General features: G+C 33.9%; 2 protein-coding genes across 6 annotated transcripts; one reads left to right on the forward strand and one right to left on the reverse strand.

The window, feature by feature from the left end:
• Nucleotides 1-1,801: 1,801 nt before the first annotated feature.
• LOC106673836 (WD repeat-containing protein 81) lies at nt 1,802-15,543 on the forward strand. Of its 2 annotated transcripts, none has more exons than XM_014406157.2 (27): nt 1,802-2,089; nt 5,080-5,206; nt 5,889-6,042; nt 6,095-6,309; nt 6,375-6,566; nt 6,622-6,972; nt 7,026-7,226; nt 7,294-7,439; nt 7,503-7,678; nt 7,733-7,848; nt 7,927-8,313; nt 8,373-8,585; nt 8,663-8,808; nt 8,868-9,110; nt 10,052-10,179; nt 10,233-10,354; nt 10,414-10,527; nt 10,733-10,982; nt 11,073-11,475; nt 11,533-11,653; nt 11,723-11,900; nt 11,975-12,084; nt 12,160-12,444; nt 12,500-12,826; nt 13,644-13,793; nt 13,852-13,958; nt 14,017-15,543. In XM_014406157.2, the coding sequence occupies exons 1-27, from the start codon at nt 1,983-1,985 to the stop codon at nt 14,246-14,248; spliced, it is 5,301 nt and encodes a 1,766-aa protein (XP_014261643.1). In that variant the 5' UTR covers nt 1,802-1,982; the 3' UTR covers nt 14,249-15,543. The 2 variants fall into 2 exon arrangements, with proteins under 2 accessions (XP_014261643.1, XP_014261644.1); XM_014406158.2 differs by having other exon boundaries at nt 10,748-10,982.
• On the reverse strand, nt 15,453-27,623 carry LOC106673838. Of its 4 annotated transcripts, XM_014406160.2 has the most exons (11): nt 27,407-27,623; nt 26,230-26,253; nt 25,367-25,619; nt 21,812-21,841; nt 21,593-21,735; nt 21,170-21,351; nt 20,016-21,111; nt 19,749-19,926; nt 19,551-19,692; nt 19,108-19,419; nt 15,453-15,541 (listed from the first exon to the last, which is right to left on the reverse strand). In XM_014406160.2, the coding sequence occupies exons 3-10, from the start codon at nt 25,372-25,374 to the stop codon at nt 19,129-19,131; spliced, it is 2,070 nt and encodes a 689-aa protein (XP_014261646.1). In that variant the 5' UTR covers nt 25,375-25,619; nt 26,230-26,253; nt 27,407-27,623; the 3' UTR covers nt 15,453-15,541; nt 19,108-19,128. The 4 variants fall into 4 exon arrangements, with proteins under 4 accessions (XP_014261646.1, XP_014261647.1, XP_014261645.1 ...); XM_014406161.2 differs by lacking the exon at nt 27,407-27,623 and having other exon boundaries at nt 25,433-25,619; nt 26,230-27,027; XM_014406159.2 differs by lacking the exons at nt 25,367-25,619; nt 26,230-26,253; nt 27,407-27,623 and adding an exon at nt 25,124-25,295.
• Between the last annotated feature and the right edge of the window lie 25 nt (nt 27,624-27,648).

The raw sequence follows: 27,648 nt of genomic DNA on the forward strand, positions 1-27,648 counted from the left end.
GGAAACAACACTTATGTTGACTTCTACTCCAAAATTTTCAGTGTAAGCTGTATTAATGGCCTTTATTGAATTTTCTTTTTGTAAATAGGATAATCATGCAGTTTGTTTATTTTTATATTTTAACAATCCTCATCATTTTAGTAATCTGAAGAAGTTGCATTTTCAAATAAGCTTTTTGGTTGATTTGAAAGGCTGTTGATTACTGACTAATCTACCAAGTAATTTGAACATACACCAACGAACAATGACCATAAAAGATTTTGAAAAAAATGAAACACATTAGTGAGATAAATTTTGTTCTTGTGGCAGGATTAAAAAAATAAAAATCATTTGTTAACTTTTCTATAAAATTTGCCTAATCGGGCTAAATTCGTCAATTGAACATAGGGTTATTAGACATGTCTTTTAAGTTGGCGCATCTGATTACATTCCCTATGTTGAAAATCTTTTTATTGGCTCATTTCACTGAAACTATACTAAGTTAGTCTGTATAGACTATTTAAAAACGAAAATGCAAGTTGATGACTACACAGACATGGCCAAAGCTTTTGACCTAGTTAACATAACATGCCTTGTCTCTGAATTCTTGTCATGAATTCAAAAGTATCTAACGGACAGCCGACAGATACTTGTTTGTTGAGGACTTAGTGGGTATACTAAACCCGCATTACATTTATGTAGTGCTGGTTTGCCTATCCGACTAATTGAAGGGGCAATACCACCCGAACCCCTTTTGACGCTCCCAAAGTGCCAAAAATGAGTAGCAGAGGCCCAGCCCACCCAAGAACCTCCTCCAGAGTAATATCAATCATATTCTTATAGCCATTCCATATCATCAATTCCCCTGAGGGGCTAGTCAAATGCAAACAAGCTTCCAGCCAAAAGCGCTGCTTCTCATACAAATGCAGCAAAGAAGAAATGAATGATCACAGCATCTAGCAAATAAAGGGTTAAACACTGTAACGAAAATGATGATCATGAGGAAAAAGCGCCTAACCCCTCTGTGAAGGAAATTACATTGGACCCCTCAGAAATTGAAAAAAGTGGTGATGTTAGGGAAATAAGAGACAATTCAATCAAAATTGCTGTGGAATTCGTGAACGACCTGAGTATGAAATTAAAACAGTTTTTGAAGCATTGAGAAAAGTTCTGAGGAAGAAGTCTCCATAAACAATTCATACTTCATACTTATAAAAGTTTATTACAATTTATTTCATTTGCTGGTTCACTTAAATCTTCCACTCTAGTCTTATTGTATAACTACAAAGAGCATTATTTTCATTAAATATGTACCTAAATATTGTAGTTTTAATTGTCTTTCAGTTTTATTTTGTTTCCTTTGCCTTAATTTACTTAATAATTATGTCTTTTTGTTTTTATTGTTGTTCAGTTTTTATTCTTTGAATTGTATTTTTATATTTACCATTTGTAACCATTTATGTATATCCTTATTCTTGTTTTAAGTAAATATTTTTAATTTTTATTTTTTTGTTATTGTAAAATGTCTTTTTATAATGGATTTCGATATGTAAATAAATAAATAAACTAATTAACTATAGAAGTGATTCAGCAATATGTACCCAAGAGTCCTTAGTCTAAACAGATGAAGCATGGTCTGTATATGAATTAATGAAAGTCTGTGTCCAATTAATTTCACAATAAATTATACAACAATGATATTTCCATTAAAATAAATTGGAATGCAGAATTCCACGGTTGCGTACTGCTGCTGACCGTCGTGTATATTTATGATTTATGAAAGCGTGACGGTGATGATCGATCGCAATGCTCGATTCCTGCCGGTCGACCAAGCCAAACAAACAACAATTGTGTCACCCTAATCAAATCAAACCGTGAACCGATAGGAAAAGCACCGTGAACAGAAGGAAAAGTCCATCGGTTTCGACTGTCATAGCAGTCCTCTTGGTCAACTCCTGCATGCTGCTGGGAATGCTGTACACGTCGAGATCACAAGGGTCGCTATGAGCGTCTCCGCTGTCCATTCGGAGTTGAAAATACCAAAAAAGTACACAAAGCCCAATCAGGGACATGGACGTATCGAAGCTGTTGTCAACAGAAACTGGCTTAGGTAATTTTATGCTTTTATGCTGGATATCAACCACCTGTCAGATAGTAATCTAGCCCTTCAAAACAATACAACTGAATATGATTACTCCTGTCATCTGCATTTCACACACTTATCTCTACATGACACATTCACTAATTTTTGTCATCAGCTATACTATCACACATATATATCATGGTTTATTGATTTTACTTTTAGTCTGTATTATGGAACATATGGACAGACAATTTTTAGGTTGTAATGGGTAGTCTTCTGATCAATTCATACTTTACATTAATATTGTTTGCCACAAAAGAGGATTCATCTTAAAATGGATCCTTAATGAGTTCGAAACCTAGTGGAACAATACCACAGGTATGAGGCATGCAAAGAGATTCATAGAAGGACCATCCGCTAAACTTACAAAATAACTTTTGGAAGGCAACCGCAACCGAACCAGGATTCTGGTTGGACTCCTGATGGGGCACTGCCACTTAAGAAAGCACATTTACTGATAGGAGTACAGACAGAAGAAACACTGTGCATGTACTGCCAGGAAGAGGAGGAGACTGCAGAACACATTTTATGTTTCTGCGAAGGTGCAGGTTCTGGCAACTAGGACAAGAAAAACCACAAGCAGGGAACTGCTGGCAAAGCTGTGGAGGCTGGTTAATAGCCTGAGCTGGCGAATGAGTTATAATTAACAGAGGAGCACAATAGATGTATTTAGGTCAAGGTGCAGTATGGCCGCCTCTCTTATCCCTATCCCTATTGATATTGTTCTGAGATTCTGTTTGTGATCATAAATAATCAATACTTGGTTGTTACAAAAGTACTGTTAAATAAATACGTAAAATGTAATCATCACGAGGGCTGCAGAGGCTGAGTCATGAAGCATCTGACTCCTATTGCCTTGTTAGTGGTTCTGGGTTTGAATCCCAGCATAGTTCTTGGGCTTTTACTTGAGAATAATTGAATAAAAAGTATTGTAGCAGAGTTTTGGTTTAGATGTTTATTTACTGGTTCAACTAGTTGAATGGATGGGTATCAAGGAGTGTAGAAATGTAGCAAATGATTAGGAACGGGTCAAACCATTCATACATGTCAATTCATCTAGGCTGGTGGCGAGCAGATACAATTCTCACGTTCTCATCCTTACTGGTTGACTCAACTCAAAAGATGCAAGGCATTTCTCCTTTACACCAGTAGCCTAGTTGAGTCAACTTAGTTCACTGTATAAAGCATAGTCATTTCAAGTTTAAACTTGGAACAGTTCATTGAACAAATCGTATTAGTCCCGTGACATGGGACATGAAGTGTGAGGAGTATAGCAACAAAATCAAAAGGGTGAGGCTCAAAGGGATGTGGCACGGCAGTAGTTGTGTGAAAGTGTCTGCTTCTCGATTTTGTAGCAAAGGATGAACCCACACTTCCCTTCGACTGGGTATCCTTTGTTTTTTGCTTCTCTTGCAGAAAAGCAAACATAAGAAGTGCTGCTTCGTTAGGTTCTAGCATTGTACTGACCTCCAAAGTTCTCTGCTGGAAACCGGCCAAGGACTTCACATAGCAGTCATTTAGTTGAGGTGCAACCATCATATCTAAGTCAGGATTAGGCTACTATTAAGGTCATCAACACTGCCTTAGTAAAAACCTGTGTCTTTGTAATATCCAACAACAAAATAAGTTCTTCAGAATTTGTCTTATACAATATTGAACCAAGAGAATCAATGTAATTGTTGAAAGGAGGGTGTTTTTAAAATATCAGCAGTTGGTATAATGATGATGCTTTAAAGTATGACTGGTCGTACGTTCACTTGGACATTAGTAACGTTTGACAGGAAAAAAAAAATCAGTGTTTTGCCGCATATGAGGAAGTTGCACCAGACTAGATCTTTTCTGTCATGACACTGGTTCATTGAAACACTGCTAGTCTTTTTCTTCATCTTTGCACAATGTTGGAGGTACTAAGTCAGGATTCATGTGCAACCAATCTTGTATTAACAACCACTATTAGGGTCACCAAAGCTGTCTTAACAAAAATCCGTGACTCTGGAAATCCAGCCAGGATCAGATCCTCAGGATTTGTCTGTTTCATTTTTAGAGAAGAGATCATTTGTGGAAGAATCAATTGAGTGGAATGAAAGGTCGGTATGTATGGGTATCAGTAATGGGTATTCCAAGGCACCATACAGGATGGCTTAAGAACCAACAACATGTATGTTCTGCAGACGATGGTAAAACCAGTTTGCAAAATCTTGTACATATTTGGAATTAAAATTCTATGGGCTGTGCCGGGATTCAAACCCAGAACTGCTAGTGTGGCAAATACAAATCAAATGTCAATCAGACCACTTGGCCACCACGGTCCCCCCTTACATAACTGTGAAGGTGTTCTAAACTTTGAGCTGGTCACAGATGACTCTGATTGTTATATTTAATAAATAGGTAGGAACCAGCTTTACAGTGCACCTGAAAATCATTATTGTTTGAAAAATTTTTAGAAATGAAAAAAGGTCAGTGTTTTGCGTCACATGGCAATGTTTGTCTTAATATTTGCCTAGATATTTTCTTATTTTATATGTTACATATATATTATTTTTCCACCCCCTTTAGGTATATTTTATATGTATCATTCGCATAGTCCAGTTGCTGATGATGGGCCAGGAGCCCAAAACATCCATGTCATTTACTAAATTGAATAAAGGTTTTCAACCACGGACAACTTGGAATTTTTCAACCTATCAATAGACTAGATATTTTCTAATTAATGGCACTGTAAACATTGAAATAGACAAAACCAAGCTTGGGTTTATGAGGGAATTTTTAAACATACAAAAAAAATAATTTTTTCCAAGTATAAACAAACATCATAATTACCTAAAACCGGGAATATTTTACAAATAAAGGTGCAGCTCTACTTTAAACAATAAATTAAGAATTTACAAGCATGCTTATGGAAAATTAGCAGAATATTTGTACTGTCTTATACACAATGATTTGTGCGATTTTTATAGGCAGTTGCTGAAATACAGACGAGTTCCAGAGTTTGTCCACCATGAAAAACTGAGCGATGATGAAATTTCTTCATTGTTCAAACAAGATGAGCAGTTCTCTCAGGGATGGCAGAAGATTATTATTATTGTATGTTGGGTTTTTAACAATTTAGTTTTATTTTACATTTGTCTTAAAAAGTTCAAAATAACTGCAACCTGCTTATTGTTAGAAAGATGATTTACAACTTTTGCTTGTTATATTTTAAGTTTTTATCCTTGTTTATCAGTTGTTATCAAGTTTGCCACATTGGACCTAAAAAGACCATTTATTTTATAATTAAACATTTAAAATTTGTTTTCTGCATACTTAAATATGTTTCGTTTAATTTTTATTTTTTTAAGTGAATTGTTTTGATTTTCTTTGGTAATCTCTTTGTCTCACTACAAAGGACATGATGATGCTATTTCTAATGGATGCTATTTCTAGTCCTAAACTTCTTGCTGTCTTGAGGCTTTAAAGTAATTACACTTAAACTAGGAAAAAATATGCATAAGTATTGGAACAATTTTTGCAAGCAAAATTAATTACTCAATTAATTATACACAATTTTAGCGAAAGAGACGTATTTAGCCAAAAATCGTGGGGCTCCACCTGTGACACAGATTTTTCATTTTGAAAAAATGTGTATAATTAATTAAGTAATTATATAATTAAGAATAAGCTGATAAAAATAATTAAAAGAAAAAATAGCATTTGAGGGGGAAGGGAGAAAAACTTATTAGTTATAATTATAACATGTTATGCTTTTTTTTTAAATTATACTTTCCAGGTGTTAAAGAAGGAAGATACCCGAGTTATCCCTTTGCCCAGGGTAAGACTCGTTGGGAAACCAGAGCCACAGCTTTCTCTCTCACAAATTCTACAGTATGTTTCGCATACCAATTACAAAAATCTCTGGAAAGAAGCATCTCGCAAGCATAACAGTAAGAATGTAAAATATTTCCCCAGTTTCAATGTTAATATTGTATTTTCTAGATGCGTTCACACAGTGGGAGCCGTGTGAGGATTCGTACGTTCAACTCACAGACCAAGCGTCTTTGGTTCGTGAAGTCCTCTCAAGAACATACGGGGCCCCTCTGATCAAACTGCAGGAGACTCAGTGTTATAACGACAATAATTTCAGCCCTCATGCAAATCTTCTCCCTTCAATGTTTTTAATTGAATCCAGCAAGAATTTTTTTGTTATACATGTAATGTTATAACTGTTTATTGTTTTTATTTGTTCATATTTGTTAATAAGAATGATTTATTGTAGGAACGTTCATTGGAACATACCGTAGAAGATTGTGTCACTTTTTCCCCAGCACTTTTATCCGGAAGTTATTCAAAGCCCATGTTTATCATTTATCAGCTCCTTCGACTCATGAGGCATTTACATGATATGGGTCTTGTTCTCGGCAACATTAGCTTGGCTGACATTTACATTGGATCTAATCTATGGATACAAGTAGGTCTTTATTTTAAACATTTTTTTTAAAGTTTAACCACGATTTTCTTATAAGGTAATTCCAAACTTGATGGACAATATGTGCCCAGCACCAGAACCGACATTTGTCCAGAGTTCAAAGACATGCACTGAAGAAAAGAAAGATATGGTGGACCTTGTAGAGCTTACCGCAGCATGGATTTACGGCGCTGTTTCCAATTATGACTACCTCTGTAAGCTTAATTCCCTTGCTGGGAGAAGATTTGGTGATCCGAGGAGCCATTATGTCCTACCGTGGGTAAGCGACTTCACATCACGCTCGGGCAATGAATGGAGGGACTTGACAAAATCAAAGTTCAGGCTGAATAAAGGCGACCGGCAACTTGATCTGACCTATGACCTACCACCATCAGCCAATTCAGCTCAGGTATTAAATTCAAATTAATTGTAAAATTTATTGTTAATAATGTTACGTTTCAGATCCCACATCATGTTTCTGATGTTCTATCAGAAATCACGTACTATGTGTATTTGAGTCGGGTGACACCGAAACCCGTGCTATGTAAATATGTAAGACCACAATGGGTGCCTGCTGAGTATCCTGCTTCAATACAAAGGCTTCAAGCATGGTCACCAGACGAATGCATTCCAGAATTTTTTACAGACCCCACAGTATTTAAGGTGGATAATATATTTTCTCATTAAATTTGCAAGATTCATTTTTAAAATAAGATGTGACCTTTTCTAGTCGATTCACAGTGACTTGGGAGATTTGGAGGTACCTCCTTGGTGCTCATCACCTCAGGAGTTTGTGGCAAAGCACAGAGCGATGCTAGAAAGCCAATATGTCTCAGAAAGACTTCATCATTGGATAGACCTCACTTTTGGATACAAGTATTTTTAATGACTTAGTTGGTGTAATTCATCTTTTATCTCATGTTTTACATTCTTTTGTAGGCTTTCAGGTCAAGCAGCGATTCGGTCGAAAAATGTCTGTTTACAACTTGTTGACGGTCATAAAGATCTTACTGGCTTTGGAATTGTTCAGCTCTTCTCTTATCCCCATCCGCATCGATTAATGGCTAGTCCTTACTGGGGAAAAACTCCTCCAAGAATACACCAACAAAGAAGAAGTAAGCCTTAAATAGTTTAAATTAAACTAAATTTAATTACATATTTGTATTTAGAGTCTGGCCAAGAGGAAGATGATTGTCACAGCTCAGGGTTGGAGGAAGAAGAACCACCACAGTCATCTCCTTTGACTCTCTCTAGACTTATTAGTCGTTCAAGAACATCTCTTATTGTAATAATAAAATTATTTATTGTGGTGTATATAGGATATATTACTAAAAAATAAACACTTTGGTATTTACACTTATAGTCATCGCCATTGAGCTCCACACCAGATCCAGAAAAGGTCGTGCTGCCTATCCCGAAAGATTATAATCCAGTCGCTGCTCTGAATGTTGTCGAATCGCTTCATGCATTTTCGTGGTTTTCGAACTTTCAACCGCCAAAGATGGAGAAGGCCTGTCAGGAAAAGTCAGAAATTCAGCAATGCAAGCAGATTGTGGCTGCAAAGCGTGCTAAGGAGATGCAAGTCCTTGGATGCCTAATTGTGGAACTGTTTCTCGCAGAGAAGATAAGAGTTTTTGGAACAAGTAGAATGACATTGGAACAGAGACTCGCAGCAGCCCGTTCTGTTGTTTTTCATTCCAACACTCTGCTTCCTCGCTGTGTCAAATCTCTCGTTTATCTTCTTTTGCAGGTGAGAATTATTTATTTCTAACCTTGGCTTTTGTAATTTTTTGGACTTTAATTTTCCAGGATGATTACCCGATCGTGACTAGCTCTGGTGTGCCACCTCCTTGTGCACACCAACTCCTCCAACCCCTTATAACATCATCCTCTCTAGTCCATTTTCCTAAAGGGTTTTCTAGTTTATATTTTTCGTTAGTTTCACTAGTCAGTTATACAAGAGCGATGGATGAGTTAGGCGGTGCTAGCACAGCAATTGCTTTGAAAGTCAGCCAACTTAAGGTATTAATGTTTTTTATTATTTTTAATTATACAAAATTCTAATTTACAAAATGTAGTAATTGTAATTTTGTAAATAGGTCATGAGCTTAGCAAATAACATAGAACAGTTGGTTGAAGGAAATGATATTTGTTTGAATCTAATTCTGCCATTTATAACTGAAATGCTGAATTCATCACAGACAGATGTGTTGGCAGCATGGTACTTGTTTGATCATGTCGCCAGGTAATTTTTTATTTTGAAACATGGTGTTAAACATTTTTCAATTTTTATTTTTGTGACAGGGCTTTAGGGCCAAAAAAGACAACGAAATACCTGTTAGAAACGATGCTCCGTCTTTATGACTGTGAGTGTCCAAGGGAGCCGCACCTTTTGAAAAAACGCGTGAAGTTGTACCATCGATCGTTTATGATCAAGCTCATTGTGAGATTTGGCCTGTCTACCTTTTTGGACAATTTTATCCTCCCTTTGGTCGAAGCAGTTGGCGGATATCACGATGTAGATCAGACTGGACATTCCCACCTTGGGTATGTTGCATTTCTTATTTTATACACTGCATCAGTTTTTGTATTGTATACGATTTAATTGTATTTCCTCTATAATAAACTTTTCAAGGTTTTTTGTTTCATTGACTAATTTAGCAACAATCTAAGTAAAGTGCAATAAGTTACATAAACAATAGAGATAATAATAATAAAATAAATTCAATTAATTAAGGTTTTTAGTTGAGATAAAAAAGTCAGTGTCACGAGCTGGATTCGAACCCATGACCTTTGGCTAGATTCGCCGCTGCTCTACCACTTGAGCTATCATGACTTCGATCCACTCGGACACTAACTTCCCATCTCAACACCACCTTTTGAATTTTCCCTCCTTTTTGCCATTTTTTACTTTTTTTTAATCTCAACTAAAAACCTCAATTAATTGAAAGATATTAATTGGTCAAGTGGACCACGAAAATTAATGAATTTAATAAAATACAAACATTTTGCAAGAATTATGATCATTTTATGGATCATTATTGGAGGAAATTAATAAAATCATGAATAACATAAAAGCGCATAATTATACTATATTTTATATAATTTTTTTTTACAAATGGCACCCGATACATGATGCTTGATAATATACTGAGATTGAAAATTTTTGGTATTCCTTTGTGAAAAATGTTTCTTTTATTTTATTTAGAATTTTGTGTTTTTCTGAATGAACAAATTTATAAGAAATCATTAAATTAAAAAAAAAAATCTATTTACATTCATAAAACGTTAATATTCCACAAATTATTAGTAAGTAATTCATGTCATACAGGAGGGCAACTACCCTTTGAGGTCATGTACGATGGGTTAAACCACTTTACTTTTTATTCTTTACTTACGTTTTCCAAATTAATCTAACATTAAATTCCAAGGGCTAGAAATTTGTCAAATACACATCCTATATGTACTTATATTCTTCATATTTATAGGGAAGTTGAAGAAGCAGTTGAAGCTGATGCTTCAATGCTACTCTCACCCCTTGATGAAGATTCATCAGCAGATTCTGAAAAAGCATCGCACAACCTGTGTGAGAAAGAATTGGAAGAAACAGAGCCAGGTATGTCATTGTGCACATTTTATTCTATCAGTCTCATCAAGTTATCATTTTAGAAGTGTTTCACCTTGAGGAAGACTCAGTAGAAGACAACTCTAAATCTGGACCAAAATCTGCAATTTCAATTCAAAATCTGCTTATCGATAATCTGGATTCTTTATCTATAGATGAAAGAGATGTAAGTTTATGATAGTTTCATTTTTTCTATTGGTTACATTTCATTGTTTTGCCTTGCAGGGAGACGAAAACAAGGCGTTACAAGTGACAGAAGGGAGTTTGAGAAGGAAAAGTTATGCGAGTATAAAACACTTGCATTTAGACAATGAGCCTATAGACATTGAATATTCAAAGGTGAGAAGATCTTCATCAAAACGCTTATGTTTTCATATTATTCAAGTAACACTGCAACAGTAGTTTCCTTAACATTGATCTTGCATCCTTACTAAAACGGCAGATCCTTTGTTTACCCTCCTTAAAACTATGGCTAATTGGTGTGAGGAGCGGGACATCAAGATTTGTCAAAGGATCAATATGTGTTAATAATTATTATAAAAAGGTGTATGTCGGGGAGGTGTGTGAGGTGAGCGGAGAGACTGTCGTTTGGCTGGCGCAGCGACTTGGGCCAGTCCTTACTGCTAGGCACCTCTCAAGGAACCTGTTGAGGATGCTCGGTCTCTGCTACACTGGAAGGGACAACCTCATTCCCATCGATGACTTAAGCCATCAAGCAGTCAGCACTGGCACTGTTTCACTAGTCGGAGACACCAATGCATTTCATGTACTGCGTTGTTTGACTTCGATAGCAAGTAAGATCAATTTGATATTATTATAATCACATCAGATCTCTGAAAAATTCTAATCCCAAGAGTCGAAAAAAATTATGAATTGTTTTTCAGCGTTATATGGAGAGCAAGTGATTTTGGTGCAGTACATGGGCCATGTAACCGATCTGGTCTTGGTTTGTCGGAGGAAGATCACAGGTGTATTGGAAGGTGCTCTCATCGGTTGTTTGTCATTGGTGACTCAGTGCATCGGGACATTAAGCGATCAGTCTTTGGCAGAAATGCTCAATGACAGTCTTATCAAAGGTCTCCTCCTACCTTCTCTCAGGCTACTAGCTTCTTTTTCAGTAGTTCTCCCTTCCGGATTGAACGGGCGGAAAGCCCTGGCTCTCAAAACGCTATCTGCCCTGGTTTGCCTCGTGAGAAGAGCCGATCACAAGCAAAGGCTAGTCCTTTTGCAGACTGTGCAACGGTTTTTTCTTACTTTCAGCAAAGTTTATGACCACACACCAGAGAGGTAAAACTATTGTAAATTTTTAAAAACGAAAATAAAACTAATTTGTTATGGTTTCAGACAGCAAGAAAGCAGTGATGTTGAGTTGAAACAAAGAAACAAACTGAAAGATGATATTTATGAATCCCCTCCTAAGTCTACTGTGTCAAGCATGTCTGAAGCTGATAACCTCAGATCACTTGTATGTATCTTTAAAAATTGGATTGTAATATTCTATAATAATTTATTGGAAACATTTATTCTAAATTAGGCGCAGGAAGAGCTGAGGGAAACACTTAACCCAGAATTTGCTTTTTTAGCCTACAAACCTTTCGCAGATTTTTTCGGTGAATCTGTCATGGAACAGAATCTGAAAAACTTTGACCTCGTAAAACATCTTTGTGAAAAATATTTAAAAGAAAAGTCTGAAGCAGGATGTCCCATTCCAGGTATTTATTCGTAAAAATGTAAAGTTATACTGAAATGGAATAAATATATAATATAATAAAAATAAATTATATAGGAACATGCAATATAGAACCACCAGAGATTGTCGAAGGTCTCGTGGAAACACCTATTCAAGTGGGTAGTTTCAGTAATGTCGTCGTGGTAGGAAACAGAATTGACATTCAGGTACATTTTTATATATAGTAATACATACTACGCATTCACTACTTTTTATTATTATTATTTTTTTTTTTTAAATAGGACTCTCTTGCCAAAGGGTCAAGCCCTGGCATTCAGGAAGAGAGTGTTAAAAGCAAGAAAGTGGAATCGCACAATAGGCATTTGCATGGCAACTGGCTGGCCTATTGGGAGCACGAACTTGGTCGCAACTCAAAGGATACAAAAATGAACATTAAACAGATCAAATTACAAACATTTGTTGGCCACTGCAACTCTGTCAAACATATAGTAACCCTGGCGTCAGAAAATAGTTTTATGTCAGCTTCAAGGGATAAAACTGTCCGGTTGTGGTCACTCCGTAGTCAGGTAATAAGTTTTCTATATTGAAGTAGGATTGTTTGATTTTACTTTTATTTTTTAGGGTGATGGTAGCCATATCTCACAAGCCCAATGGACATACAATGGCCACCGTAAGTCAGTTTTATGCCTTGGCTGGTTGGAAAGGCATCGGCTTGCAGTTTCTTCAGATTCGTGTCTTCATCTCTGGGATCCCTTTGTGGGTCGGCCAGTAGTCTTGTCACTCGGAGATTCGTCTTCCTCGGGTTTAAGTGGGAGTGGAAACAATGGGCCGACTGTGAATGTCTTGAGGCCGATTCATCCTCCTTCCTCCTGTATCGCCTGTGGAATGACTGACGGAACTGTGAAAACTCTCGATGCTAGAACTGGGTCTTTTGTAAATGAACTGAAAGTAAGTTAATATTAAAATTTAAAAAATAAGATTAGATTAGAAAAGGAGTCAGCCTTGTTAAGACCTGCGCACCATGACCAGTATTAATTTATTGTGCATCTTCATTATTGTGTAGAACTCCTCATTAAGCTTAAGGCTTTCTACCAGATCCCGAAGCTTTTACAAGGACTCATGTGTATCCTTCAGGCCCGTGCTTTTTTTCTCAGGCATAGGAAGCCTTCGCATCAACAGAGGACATGTCCCACAGTCTTAATATAGGCAAAATCTGCACAGGTTGTTTCTGCCACTCCGAGTCTGTACATACTGGAGTTGGCTGTGTCCAGTTAGAAGTTCAACTATTATTCTAGCACTAACACTTGCTAGATTTAGAGCCTTCGCACACTACAGACTAAACTATCGGCCAACTCTGGTTGGGTTGGAAGTACGCAGTAGGCTGACTAAATTGCCGATTTCTATGTTTATTTTATGTCAAAGCTGCAGTATTTATCTAGTGGTTTTACAACTGATTATTATTGTGCTTATACAAAGGAGAAAAATCATGACAAAAAGAAATAGTAATTATTAGGTGCATCCAACTTATAGTTTAAATAATTGGCTCAAAAGGTGTATTTAAAATTAGATAAGTTGATGCTGGGTGTCGGTCTACGAGTCAGCGAACTCACAGAACTGAACCAGCAAAACATCTGCAGGGTGTGTTGGCACTTAGTAGTTTTGCTGTTAGTTTTGTACGATGGTTGTTTGATGGATTTTTTGAACAATCTTTTGAAAAAGGTTAAATTCGTGTGATGGAAAAAATTCAAAAGTAAATACTTTTCAGGTATCTCAGAATCCTGGTGGGCTCATAAGATGCATCGTTGTCTCGCCAAATTCAAGTTGGCTTGGGATTGGACAAGCATCAGGAATGCTTACAGTGCTGGATTTGACCTCTGGTGCTGTGCTGTCATCTTGGAAAGCGCATGACGCGGAGGTACATAAAAATTGGAAAATTCTAACACATTTTATTATTTGATTCACTTGTTTCACAGATCCTCCAACTAGTTGCAGTTGATGAACACAGAATTATGAGTTCAGCTTTGGACCAAGCTGTTTCAGTTTGGAACATTCAAGACGGAAAGCTTTTGTTTAATCTAAAGTAATATAATTACAAATATATTTTTTTCTGTTTAATAATTCTATTTGTAAATATTTAGAGGTCCAACGGAACCAGTGCACTGTCTTGAAATGGCAGGAGGAGAAGTGATATCAGGGACAACAGCTAACCGTATCGGAGTCCATACATCAATTGACATGGCTGCGTCATTCAGCTCAACTCGTTTAAGGTCGGATACTTTCAAAGGTGTTTTGACATCAATGGCAGTTCTGCCATTAAATCGGATTCTCTTATTAGGCGCTGATTCAGGTATTGTTACATTAATTTGTTGAAAAACTGGTTGGGCAAAAATAAGTATGCGTACTGCTTGATAAAAGAAATCATTATTTGTTCAATCAGTGGTTATACGGAATAATTTAATTTTTGGCTTCCTATCCTGTATGAATATTTCTAAAATATTTTTGTTTGATATCATTGCTTTTTAATCAGGTTGATGAGATGTTTGAAAATATATTTTCCTTGTGTAAATTGGATACAATTACATTTGTAATTGGCATGTGTGCCACATGTGTGTAATACCTTAGTTTTATTATTTTAATCTGACTTTATTTAATGAACTGTACTCACATAGACAAGAACAAAAATCTAAAAAAAAAATAATTATGACTACGTTAAATTTAATTAATAAATGAGGAAGCTCTTTAATTGAATATTTTCCCTTATTTAAACTAGTTTAATGTACAGGTCAACAGGCCATGATATTTGTTATAAAATTTGACTAACAATAAGATCATTTAATACGTCCAGTTGAATGTTAAAGAGTCTTTGTTATTTTTAATGGAAAAACCCCTTAACAGAAACATAAATCCTGTTTTGTCTGCCTGAACTTTGTGAAACATTTTCATGCGACTCTATGCCTAAAGAATATTTTCCTGATGTAGTACAAAAAAAGAAAGTTGAGCGAATGAAGTCAGACTTTGTGCAGCTCCGTCCTGAAATTCTGAACATTCTTCGCTAGTTGTTGGTTACCAAAGAAATAATTATTTTCATAGAAAATAACTCTTTAGGTAATAAAAGCCAAAGATTAATGTTTTAAAAAATAATCGTTGTAACTTATTAAAAAATTATTATTCAAAATATCTTCCTATCTGTAAATAATGTAATATGAAGGCAAGTGATACATAACATGTACTTATTTTGATTAATTTATATGACAGTATTGATTTGATTTGTGATATCATTTATTTTAACTGTGATTCATTATTTTTGTTATAACTGTATGCACATTTTATCCTATGTAATTAAGAATTGCAAAATTGATAACAGTTTAAATTATTTATATATAAAATGTAATTTTATTAAACCCATTCAGAAAATATGGAATAATTAAATTATAAAAATAAACCAAATTGATTTGATTGATTTATGTAAGATACCACACGCATATGCATATATACATATGTATAAAATTAATCTTATGACTTCTCTTCAATAACTGTTTTTGAATTGTGGCAGTCCATGGTAGGGCCTCAGTATTGTCCGATTTGCCACTGAAGTTAGGCAGGCTTCAGCAGTGTTGTCAACAGCTAAGTCCTTTCAGCCTCCAATACTTGTAATTTTTAAACCTAGAACACACACTTTTACTCATTCTTAAATACATTTTTTTCTATTTACAAATCCTTCACCATTTCTCCATCACCCTTTCATATTATATAACTAATCTAATTCAGGGTCGATGGGGTACTTAAATATTCCACCATCCAGCATATTCACAATAATAATAATATTAACTCTCATTATACACAAAAGGAGAATCAAAATGAGACATTTGTTAGTACTATTATACAATAAAACAGCCCTGTTTTCTCCAAAAATCTGACTCAAATACTCGCTGACATGCTCAAGCATAATTATCATATCAGGTGGGATTCTTACACACTCTATGGAGCCAAGGATTACCTTCAGTTGTGGGACGGTTTGTCCTTTCTGTACATGCGCAACACATGCAAATTTTAGTCCAAAAGTAAGTTCATGTATCAACCTCCCAAGGATTATTATTAATTGGGTAAGGATGATTCTTAAATGCAGGATTTATATTCTGGCTGCTATTTATTTATTTTTTTTTTATTTTTTTTAATTTTTTTTTTTTTAACAGCTATTTAATATACTCTTTTATATAGGAGCTTCTCACCCTTTTCGACATATTGCTGCTGCCATTCTATTTTATAATATTTTGGATTACATTTTTAGCACCAGATCACTGTGGTCAGGTTGAGACATACTGACATTAGTTGCCTTGTCCACCTTCTTGGTTGACAACTATCACTGTTTTGCTTTCTTCTTGAACTCTTGAACTGCTTCTTCTGAACACTTCTAGTTCAGTGTAATAACGATAATGATGTTTTTATTTATCTTTTACATATAAATTCAAGTAATATGGGATACAAATATTAAGGTGTTTCTCTCATGGTCAACTCTGAGGGACTGTCTTTGAGCAATGTATAACAAAAGGAGTAAGCAGATCTTTCACAGCTGACTAAAATGAATAACGATAGTACAAAATAAAACAAGAAGAGAATGAATAAAAAAGTATGTACTACTACAAACTAAAACGAGTAAAGAGAGAAAAGAAACAAATGAGGATATATCATTTACATATTTATAAATATTATTCGGAGATCGTGAGATGCGGTCTGGTGTGACGTAGGTTTTAGAAAAATATTTTCTTTATCGTGCCAACGTTTCGATCTTTATTGAGATCATCTTCAGGGCCTGGGATGGCTCTCTCAACTCTACACACAAGAATGGCACAATTACGCAAAAAAAAAACCAGAAATACTTTGATTGAATATAAAAAATATTTTTTTTTTATTGTATAAATTCACTTTTTTTCCACATCCTACATGTATTTGTTAAATTTGAAGAATATTGGCACGTTAAAGAAAATGTTTTTCTAAAACCTACTTCACACCAGACTGCATCTCACAATCTCCGAATAATCATCGACTAACGGTCAATAATCACCACACATTTATAAATATTATATACAATACAAACACAAAAGAAAACTATAACTAAAATTGGTGTTAATAATTGAATTATGAAACTAATTTGAACCTGTATATCCAGGCTGTTTTACAATAATTAACTAAATTAATATTATTTTCATATACATATTAAACAAATTTATGAAAACTGAGCTCCTTTTTCTTAAAATAAATTGAATAAAATTCCTTTAATAGGGGGCATATGGCAATAAAGTGGAATATGTATTCATCATACTTATAATTACACATTGAACAGAACTTAATTTCTTTTTTTATTGATACTTGTTTAAATACAGTAGTTCACCTCATATCTTCAATAATCACCAATTGTGTAACCATTCATATCGGAAGAAATAATTCTAGTGTCTGCAATTAAATTTTTTGCAGGGTATGATTAGTGAAATGATTTTAATTTATACTTTTCAGTAAGGTGTACTTTTAATTTACTAATAATACAACATTCGCCTCACACTTATTGTATTGCAAATCGACTGCATATGTTCATATTAAAACTCTTTGCAATGGCATTTTTTTATAACAATGTTTGTGAACCTAGAGTTCTAATTATAAATAGAAATCTGGTGGGTTCCTGGGCAGTTTTAGGCATTTTTTAATATAAAAACTTAAATATTGATCCAAGAATTATATAATTATTCTTTTTGTGTAAGGTCTTGGTTGAGATGAAAAAGTTAGTGTTTGATTCCTTTGATTCCTGCTCACAAACTAACTTTTTCATCTCAACCAAGACCTTACTTAAAAAGAATAATTATATAATATTATTGGATCAATATTTAAGTTTTTATATTAAAAAAGACCTTACATAAAAAGAACAAATAATTGGAAGAAGTAATTTGGACAATTAGACCACAAAACATAATGGATTTAATATTATATAACTTAAATCCCCACATTTAATTTTAGCGTAGTACTGAATGTAATATAGATTTGACGATTTTCAGTGTTGGAGGCAAATTGTATGTCATTGTATAATGTAATTTTGTTAAAAACAAAGAGGCCAAGTTTAGTCATTTCTTCTTTCTCTTTGAAATGATGTTCAATCGAGCTCAGAATACTCTCTAACAAGAGCTCAGTATTTGCAGTCAACGAGTTGAAGCAGACTGGTTAGGCACAGCCCCCATCATTTTGAATCACACCAAGAGCATGGCTCACATCACTTTGACAGTACAAGTATTGCAAAGAAATATTTTCTTTTGTCATCTACAAGCAAGCTACTCAATTCTCTTCTTTTCCAGTTTTCACCTATTAATTTAAGTAACATTCTTCTTTTAATGAAGTGTACCACTGCTTGAAATGGGTGGAAGTCTAAAGGAGCCAAGTCATAAGTTAAGGTTGGTTTGGTAAAAGCTCGATTCCATCCATTTTAGAAATAGTTTGCCTTTTAAGTAAGGAATTATATTGGTGTTGCCTTTTTTCGTTGCATGTACCAAACCCCATTTGCAGGAACCATTTACCATGTGGATCTTAAAGAAACAGCTATCATGTTTTCAAAACATGTTTTGCAGTCTTTTGAAACAGTTGCATTAATCTGAATTTGGCACAGTTGGTCTGTAAATTATTATATCTTGTAGTTTGGTTGTCTCAATTTGTACTCGTCTGACCGTCCTCTTCTGATATTCTAGATAAGATATTGTTAATAATGTTCAAGACAAAGGAATCTAGTATGCGCACCATTAAAATTGATTTAGTAAATGTTTAGACAAAATAGTTTCTTTCGTCAAAGATCAAAATCAGTTTTTGTTAAATTTAGGACAATGAATTTAAATAAAGAAATAAATAGGTCGAACCTTTTGAAACAGCTTACAAAAAAATTGTCAGCAAGAAATTTGGTTTAAAGTTAAAAACAGACTGGCTGGTAAAGTACTGAACTAATTTTCTTGGCACTTTGGCATTAACATGTTTTCATCCAACTTATTTCTTTAAACACTTGTGTACTTAAACATGCACACATGCATACATTAAAACCAAACAAATTCTTGTAATATATAACAAGAACAGATTAATTTGATTAATTACATGTACCGAGATCAAGAAACAAAACATTTTAAAACAAAATGTATATTTAATGTACAAAAACGTTTGCCTTAAAAATAAAATTTCTTATAAATACTAGGAATAAATAGAACCTTAAATAAAAAAGATGAAGCCTAGGAAAAAGTATTTGTCGGCAGAGATGATTCAACCGGAATGCGAGGGACGCCTGCCCGCTCTGCAAGTTGATACAATTCCGAGGTGAAATTTGTCACTATGGTCGATTGGTGCGGTGAAAGTTGGGCGTCTGACATGACTCCAAGCTGCACTGTGTCACCGTAACTGATTATCGTAAGAGAAAGGCCAACATTTGCCTGTGGGGGCCTCCAGTACATTATTTTCTCAACTCTCTGCCCCCAGAGCAGCTGCCTTGTTTTATTTCCACTCATCCTTGATGTTGAGTCAACCTTAAATTCACACAAAAACTTTGATTTTTCAATTGAATATATGAATTTATTGTAAATTTATAAATAAAACCTTACAAAAAATTTTATTTTAAGATGTAATAATTATTTAAAATATATTTTAAGGTAAATACCTGAGTTACATTGACCGCGTATCTCCTTGAGAGCAGATAAAGGCATGCTTTGGCAAACAGGGTTGGAAAAATTGTTGTAAAAAGGCTATAATCAATTTGATAAATAGATGCTAAATACAGAGGAGCTTGTGTTGATCTGGCCCTGTAAAAATTATGTTTATTACACCCATACACATGTGGGCACGATTCATGGTTTACTTATAAAGCGAATGTTTTAAAGCCTGAAGACACGCCAAAGGGTCATCTACAGGGGTCTGCGTAGGAAGTGGCAGACAAAGCATCCCTGATGTGAGTTGGCCTCGGTGTGCTAACAAATCTTCCTGAGGTGTGAAATGGCATGTCGTCATTACTGCTTTTGGCACTGAATAATTGGCTTCTGAAAAATCATTTAATGTGAGAGTTTTATATAAGACAGTTAAACCCTCCAAAATTTGATACAATTTCTCCATTAAATGAAGTACAAACCAGAAAAATAATTTCTCAATGCTGCCGATACTGCTGACATGACTACTTCTGAGGTAGTGGAACTGGTCGCCCATTTGATTTGCTTCACCATCTCAAGAGGGATTGGATCTGACCAATGGACAACCTTTCTACCACAGAAAGACATCGTCTGTAGCTGATGGACGTTGCAGGGATATTCAGGAAGGAAGATCTCCTCGAATATGACCCTAGGTGCCGTGTAGAAAATTTTAAATAGATAAAGAGTCTCTTTTATGACATAGTGACCGAGATAAAGCCAGTAGAGGTACACTGGAGTATCTACTATCATTTTTGCCAGTCGGATCGGGAATTTGATTATTGATATCGGTGTACTCCAGATGAATTGGAATAATGTTTTTATTATATTAGAAGGCTTGAATGTATTGTAGAAACTAGACCAGAACAATTTTTTAGAAATGTTTCTCTTAGCTACCTCAATTTTTATGAGGTCATTTAACTTGACATTTTCACCTTTCATGTATTCTTTTATAACGGTGACTGTCATTATTGTCAACAAAACAATAAAAGTTTTGATCGTTGGTTTCTTAGTCGCATTTGGGTTATCAATGGGATCATACTCGTAGAGAAGTTCATTCCACCAATTGGCTAATGACTCACAAGCCTGCTCATAAACTTGAGGTATAACAACAGGTGTTCGGAAAACACCAGAAAGTATGGAGCTATCGACCCAAGGATCCGAGTTGCTAACCGTGACATGTTCGTCTCCCCTTAAAAGCAGCAGTTCTCCTAAAGATAATTTGTCCTCAGAAAGGTAAAGGTGGTGTAATCTGATCAGCAGATATGTTTTATCTTGCAGAGTTGGGATTAATGTTATCTGCCATGGAGGGAGATCTGTGGGAAGGAGTTTTGCTATGATATCACTTATGTAGTCCTGAATGTTGCTGTCAGAAACTGGCCTGCCTTTGAATGTTGTATTGGCAAGCACAATGTGATTATCAATGCAAAATTTCTTCTCCGAGCCCCTGATCCAAGCATAGGTACCCCATCGACTTGTTAAAATTGTCCTCAAATGTGGGAAGACGACTATTCCATTTTTCTCCCTTTCAACAATATCGGCCTGAAACGGAAGCGAATTAGGGATTAAATTTAAAATTTTCTTAAAGAAGGTAAAATACCTGTATTCGATTTTTTATAAAATGTAATTGGCAGGGGCCTCGAACAGTAAGGAGTGCAGTAATAATCCCTTGATTCCTTGGGGTATCGACAGCCGTTCTTACAGTCGTCTTTTGCACAAATTCCAAGCCGTTGAAATTTTTCTCCAGCCATCTTATAAACAGTATCCGACAAATACGAACAACTGAAATAAAAAATTCAAATTTTCATCCAAAATAATTTTTACAATTAAACTTGTCTTAATTAAAAGCATTTTGCAAAATAAGGAATTCATGTAAAAGCTGATAGTAATAAACTGAACTTTTCAAAAACATTGCAAAAAAAAAAGAAAAAACTGAAGAAAACATAATACAGATTTTTACACAAATCTGTTTGCATTAACCATATTTTAGTATAAAAACTACTAGAATTAGTATGAGATTTACCTATAAACATAAAAAAAAGCCATGGTATGAGGAATAGAGCCACAAGAAATGCTAGGAATGTGTAAACAGCCGATAAAAGTCTCACAACTACGTTGATCTCTTTAGTTGACCAATTTACACCTGAAGGGACCTCACAGTCATAACTGTAATTAGAATAAATGTTAAAAACATTAAAAAGTTTATTTAAACAAATGAAATAAAAATCAACAGGCAACTCACCCATTCTTTTGACTTTGTCTCAGGTTATACCTGAAATTTTTACTTATATTAGTAAATCTGCCTCAACATATTTTTTCAAGCTAGTAAACAAGAGTCATTAAAATTGTGTTGCAATTGTTGTTGTAAATATCAAAGGTCAAGTAACCAATGATTATTCTGTTGTGCGATAAAACTACATATTGACTTTGGTCTTCTAAGGTATTTAAAAAAATCTCATTCATCTCAGAAATGTTATCAGGCATGGTAAGATTGGAAAAGGATAAATAAACAATTCAATAACATCAAATGTAATGAAGAGTTAAACCATTCAGTGAAAATGTTTATAAGCAACATACAATACGTGCCATACTTTTTGAGTAATGCCAGTGAAAATATCAAAATTTTGACAAACCTATATTATAATTTAACAGGCAGACTGTATTCACAGAAGCTGGTCAAGTTTTGGGTTATCAATATTTACACTGTACATACATCATAAAAATGTAAAATTATTAAATTAATTATTGTTGTATTAATTAAATGTTAAACTTGGAGGTGATTAACCTGTCGCTTCATTATCCTAGTCTGCCTATTTGTTGACATTATTTTAACACTTTCAATTCAGAAGTTGGTTTATGTCTTGTTTAATAATTAAACTGATAAGTGTTGTCGTACAAATTAGATAAAAATGTTCTCTTAGGAATGTTTAAAAATAATTGTAGGATCGTTACGTTGGATGTAATTAGTTTAGTTAACAATTCTAAACTGACAAAAATTAATTGAAATTATTGTTTTTGTATTGTAATAAGGCCTGGACAAGAAAATTAAAGGTTATTATATATTGTGTCTGTACAGCTTAACAGTTTCCCAATACACCACTTTCTTTGGAGGTAAACACTTTCAAATTTATATAGGGGGATTAGGGTAATAAAGTTCATTTTGATTTTTATGTCTTCATTTTTAAATTGTAATCATATTATATATTTTGAGATAAATAATTTTAGGCCTAACTGAATTTATATACTGTCAAGCAAAACCTGAAACTGTATTGTATGTTCGTAATTTTTATTTTATTTATTTATTTTAAATTTGGCCTTTACATTAGCAATTAACTCAAGGAAACTTGATGAAAATGAAATTTACATGTAAATATAACTATAAAAAAAACTCAATGAAATACCCCACATAAACATACACATATGTATACATACACATATACATATAAAATACACTAACATATAAAATACATAACACAGTCATAAAGGACATGAACTGTATTACACATGTGCATAATAAATATATTAATAAATAAATAGCTTAACAGATAATAGATACACAGAACACATAGACAAGATAAATAAATAATTACATTTTAATTTTAAATTGTTATATCACAACTATATACAAATTTAGAAATCGTGAGATGCGGTCTGGTGTGATGTAGGTTTCAGAAAAACATTTTCTTTATCGTGCCAACGTTTCGATCTTTATTGAGATCATCTTCAGGGCCTAGGATAATGGTTACTAATCACCACACACTATATACAAAGTGCAGAATACTTTTAAAAATGTTCAGGTCTCTTATGTGCAACTTATTTGTTATTTATTGGATTTGCTTCATGTTTTATCATGTTTATTTAATTTAAAAATGTTCTTCTTTTGTGTTAAAATTTATTGCACTACATTCTAGTATGTTCTAAATCTTCTGTTGTCTTATACATGAACATGTATCACTTCTTTACTAGTTAATCAAGTATAGAAAAGAGCCATTTAACCCATGGTTGCATTTCAATCTTGTTAAGAGGAACAATACTTCTTACTGAATTTTGTATTTAAAACCATGGTATATTATTAAGCTGGGGGTTAACAGAGTGGTAAAACCGACCTGTGACCAGAGCATTTTTCTTTTATTTTAAATTTTATGGCGTTTTTCGCATTCAAGTTGGGATAAGAGCTTCAATTATTTCCCCATCCTGAGTGGCCTTTTGCTCTTTTATCAACAATCTCATTACGTTAGATACCTGAGTTTCCTCTTACCCAGCAGAAAAAAGTGTGTATTTCTTTACTGGTTTTTAATTTCAATGAAATATCCACTACAAGGGGTAATGGATAATGACAATCAGTTTTGTGATTAAAATTTTCAAACTGTCTATGGCACTTTTTGAATCTGAAATTAGCCTTCTCCCAAATAGCTTATTACTTTCAGAAACATAGCTTAAAGCTCTTAAGATACCCATTAATTCCACAGAGTATACATTCCTTGGGTAGGTTGTACATGCTGCTTTTTTTTGTTTGTGATGATCATACCAGGCACAACCCACCCCGTTGTCCATTTTTGACCCATCCGTAAAAATTAAGTGTAGGTTTGGACAAATTAAATTTATATCTTCCAGGAAGTTTGAACTGACTTCATATAGATATAATTCCGAATAATCTCTAAGAAAGAACACAGATTGCTTGATGTGGAACACTTCATAATCCAAACAAAATTTGGTTGAAGCTTGTCATTGAAAATTGCATCCAAAGATCCAACCAAGTTCAAATATCCTTCAATGGTGTCTTTTTCTTTTCCCGAAATGTTGCAGTGAGAACGTCAATTTAGAGAAGAGCAATAGTCTTAAGCAAATTACTTTGGGTAGAGTACAATTTTATTATAAAATTGCTTGCTAGTCATTGAATGCAAAAAATTAGTGGGGGGGTTCACAGCTTTCATAATCAAGAACTTTTATCGGAGTGTCCGGTAGTCAAGCAAGACATGTCATTTGGCATTTATTTCAAAAAGGTTAATTAGATTTAAGTGAGATTTAAGTGTATATTAGTAATAATTTAGTTTTTAAAAATAAATTTTCTACTTAACAATCTTCTATGGAACAACATAATTCTGAGCGAACTGGTAACTAGCAAGTGAAACACACTCTTATGTTACAGCCATCCTAATTGTTTTACTGGCAGCAAATTTAATTTAAATATAACACATTTTATTTTCTAATTGTGAAATGCCATGAGCCATTTTATGACATCAAAATAAGAACGCAACACAACATGAATACAGAACAAATTATAATGTGAATCTCTACAAGTGCAAGAAGCCTGAGAATGGCAGAGAAACACTTTCAAAACGGAAAGTAATTGAACTTGAATTTTTTTATAACGTTCAACTTGTGATATAATAAACCACAATCAATCAAGAAATTGAAACCTTTAAAAAAATCATACATTTTTTGTGTGAATCCAATTTGTAATTAAAAGAAAATTATTAACATTAAATTTATTATAAATCAAAATAGATAATTTAAAAAAAAATCATTTATATTTTTAGTTTAGGCAGTGTACCTGTCAAAATCATGAAAATTAGTGAAACCCCAATCGTCAAACATTCAGATTCTTGTGTGTGACTTTTTAACAAGTGAAAGGGAGAAGAAGAAATTGAGGACTACTGTTGAAATTAGATAGGACGTCTCGACTGTGATAAGTCAGAGATTAGTCGGTTGACAGTCTGAGTCTACTTAAGAGACCTCACAATCTCTTCGTGAGGGGTATGAGTGTGTTTACATTTCATTTCTAATCGGTACTTACAAAAACATCCTTCCTTTTAAATCTCTCACAGTCTATGTCACTGAAACACACATTGTTGGTACTAACCACAACATTTTTTTGTTTATATAGAAATGTGGTTTATTTCCTTCTTGGGAGTCGATGCGAAAAGGCCACTTTCAGATATTCAACTCAAATCTGACTAGTGAGATAACTGGGAAAAGATTCTTCTTTATCTCCCCTGATGTCATCAATACAAGTAATCCACTTCCATTATCTGGCTAATAATATCGTCCTGTGAAAGAAAAAAAAAATTGTAGTATATTTGATGATAATAAACAAAAAGTTGTTCTTAGTATAAGAAATTCAAATAATACTTATGATGATAAATATAATAATGAATTCAAATGATTTGATTATAAAGTAGAAAAAGATAGTCGAGTCTATTGAATTTTAGATAATTAAATAACGTTTTTTTAAATTTAATAACTAAAGTATTGTAAATCAAATTAATTATATTTTGTTCGTTCAATAGAAGTCTCACAAGCTAGGTCATCTAGAATCACCTTGGTCTTCTCTTGCTGTGTTCTGGTCAAATACGTTACTATATTGTGTTGTGACAAACAAAATATTTGTAATAAAATATAAAGGGATGATGGTTAAATAAAATTATTATATTTATTACACACAACTTATGGTTAGTTGTGAAAATTGCAGTAGTTGTAAATGGAATTTAGTAAGAAATATATCCATTGGAATACAAACTATATGTGTGTATTTTTGTATATTTATATATTTGGGGGAGGGAGTGAGAGGGGGAGAGAGAGAGAGAGAGAGAGAGAGAGAGAGAGAGAGAGAGAATGAGTGAGAGATTTATAATTTACAGTTAAATAAAAATACATTACCTGGTAGGTTGAGCGTGTTCTTCACTGCCAAGGGAAAGAATTTCTTTTAATTAAATTAAATTTAATTTAATTAAACCCAGCACGCAAGGAAAAATTTTTTTAGTAAATAAATAGAGGGACTTGGTTTTGATCATGGTTTTATCAAAAAATAGTGGGAATATTCAACACAAGCCCGTATTTTTTTTGTGTTTTGTTTTTGTTAAAGAAATATTGTTGCTAAATAAATGTATTAATGTGAATGGTGGACATCTTGAATCTTATAAAAATAAAATAATGTATTCTATATTGTATAAGCGAATTGAGCCTTGAAATTGAAGATCGGATATTTTATTTGAATAAACAGATCTGACACGAGTAACCATTAAATAAGTTAAAAACGCTCTACTTATTTGACAAATAGGGTGGAGGCGTTATTTTTTGAACATTTTAAAGCCTGTTCATTTCGCTGTACGAAGAAACGAAGCAGTAGGACTTAAAAAGGGTGAGATTCCCCTGAAGATTCGTGACCGATCTTCTTCGCCACTAGTCACGAAGCGTTTTTGAATTATCTCCCATTTTTCCGGAACTGCATCAAGCTGCAAAGTGCAGGTGGGGAAAAAAAAGGCGATTCCGAATCCCGGCACAAAATTAGGACGAGCCGTTAATCTCAACTGCTATCCGAAGAGACTTTGGACGATTTATCACCGCACCAAGGGTCAACAGTTTCGATTATTGCCAGAATTGTAGTTGAAATAACAAAATGATTCAACAATATTTTCCATGGGTGGAAGAACGTTTTCCGTCCCTTTAATAAAAACATTACATACTAACTATGAAATTTTGTCGATAAATTATCAGGCCGATGCAGAGATAATAGGATAATAATAATATTATAACATAGATAAAAATAATATTAAAATAACATATATAATTTTAAAATACAACTAAAAGCCTTTTACAAAAAAGAAAATAATAATCTCTTATCGTAGCAATATAATAACGCCCTTACTTTAAAAAACAATCAAAGAAATATCTTGTAATTATTATTACAGAAAAGAAACGAAATTTCGTTTAATGATATTTTTAATATTGCAATACTTTAACTTGTTACTCCGGTACCGGACTTGATTCAATCTCCATTGTGTCTTTTTGTCCAGGAATGCGATAAACGTCAAATTACAATTTTGTAAGAATGCACCTGTTAATTTTGATACGTTGTTAGATAACCATGTGAGTGGGCAGTCTGTGTAGATCAAAAATTTATCTTTAGTTAAGAATTCACTAAAATGTCGAACTGAGTGAATTATTGCTAGAGTCTCTAATTCGCCGGCTTATAATTCTTTCGTGTTTGTTGAGAATTGGTATGAGAAAGAAATTGGTATTTTATGTCCATCATGTTCTAAAAAAAAAAAATCCAGCTACCGCGATTGCAGAAGCATG

This window comes from Cimex lectularius, unplaced genomic scaffold (assembly GCF_000648675.2).
Source record: "Cimex lectularius strain Harlan isolate CLEC.00 unplaced genomic scaffold, Clec_2.1 scaffold15, whole genome shotgun sequence".
In the NCBI taxonomy this organism is placed as follows: Eukaryota; Metazoa; Arthropoda; class Insecta; order Hemiptera; family Cimicidae; genus Cimex; species Cimex lectularius.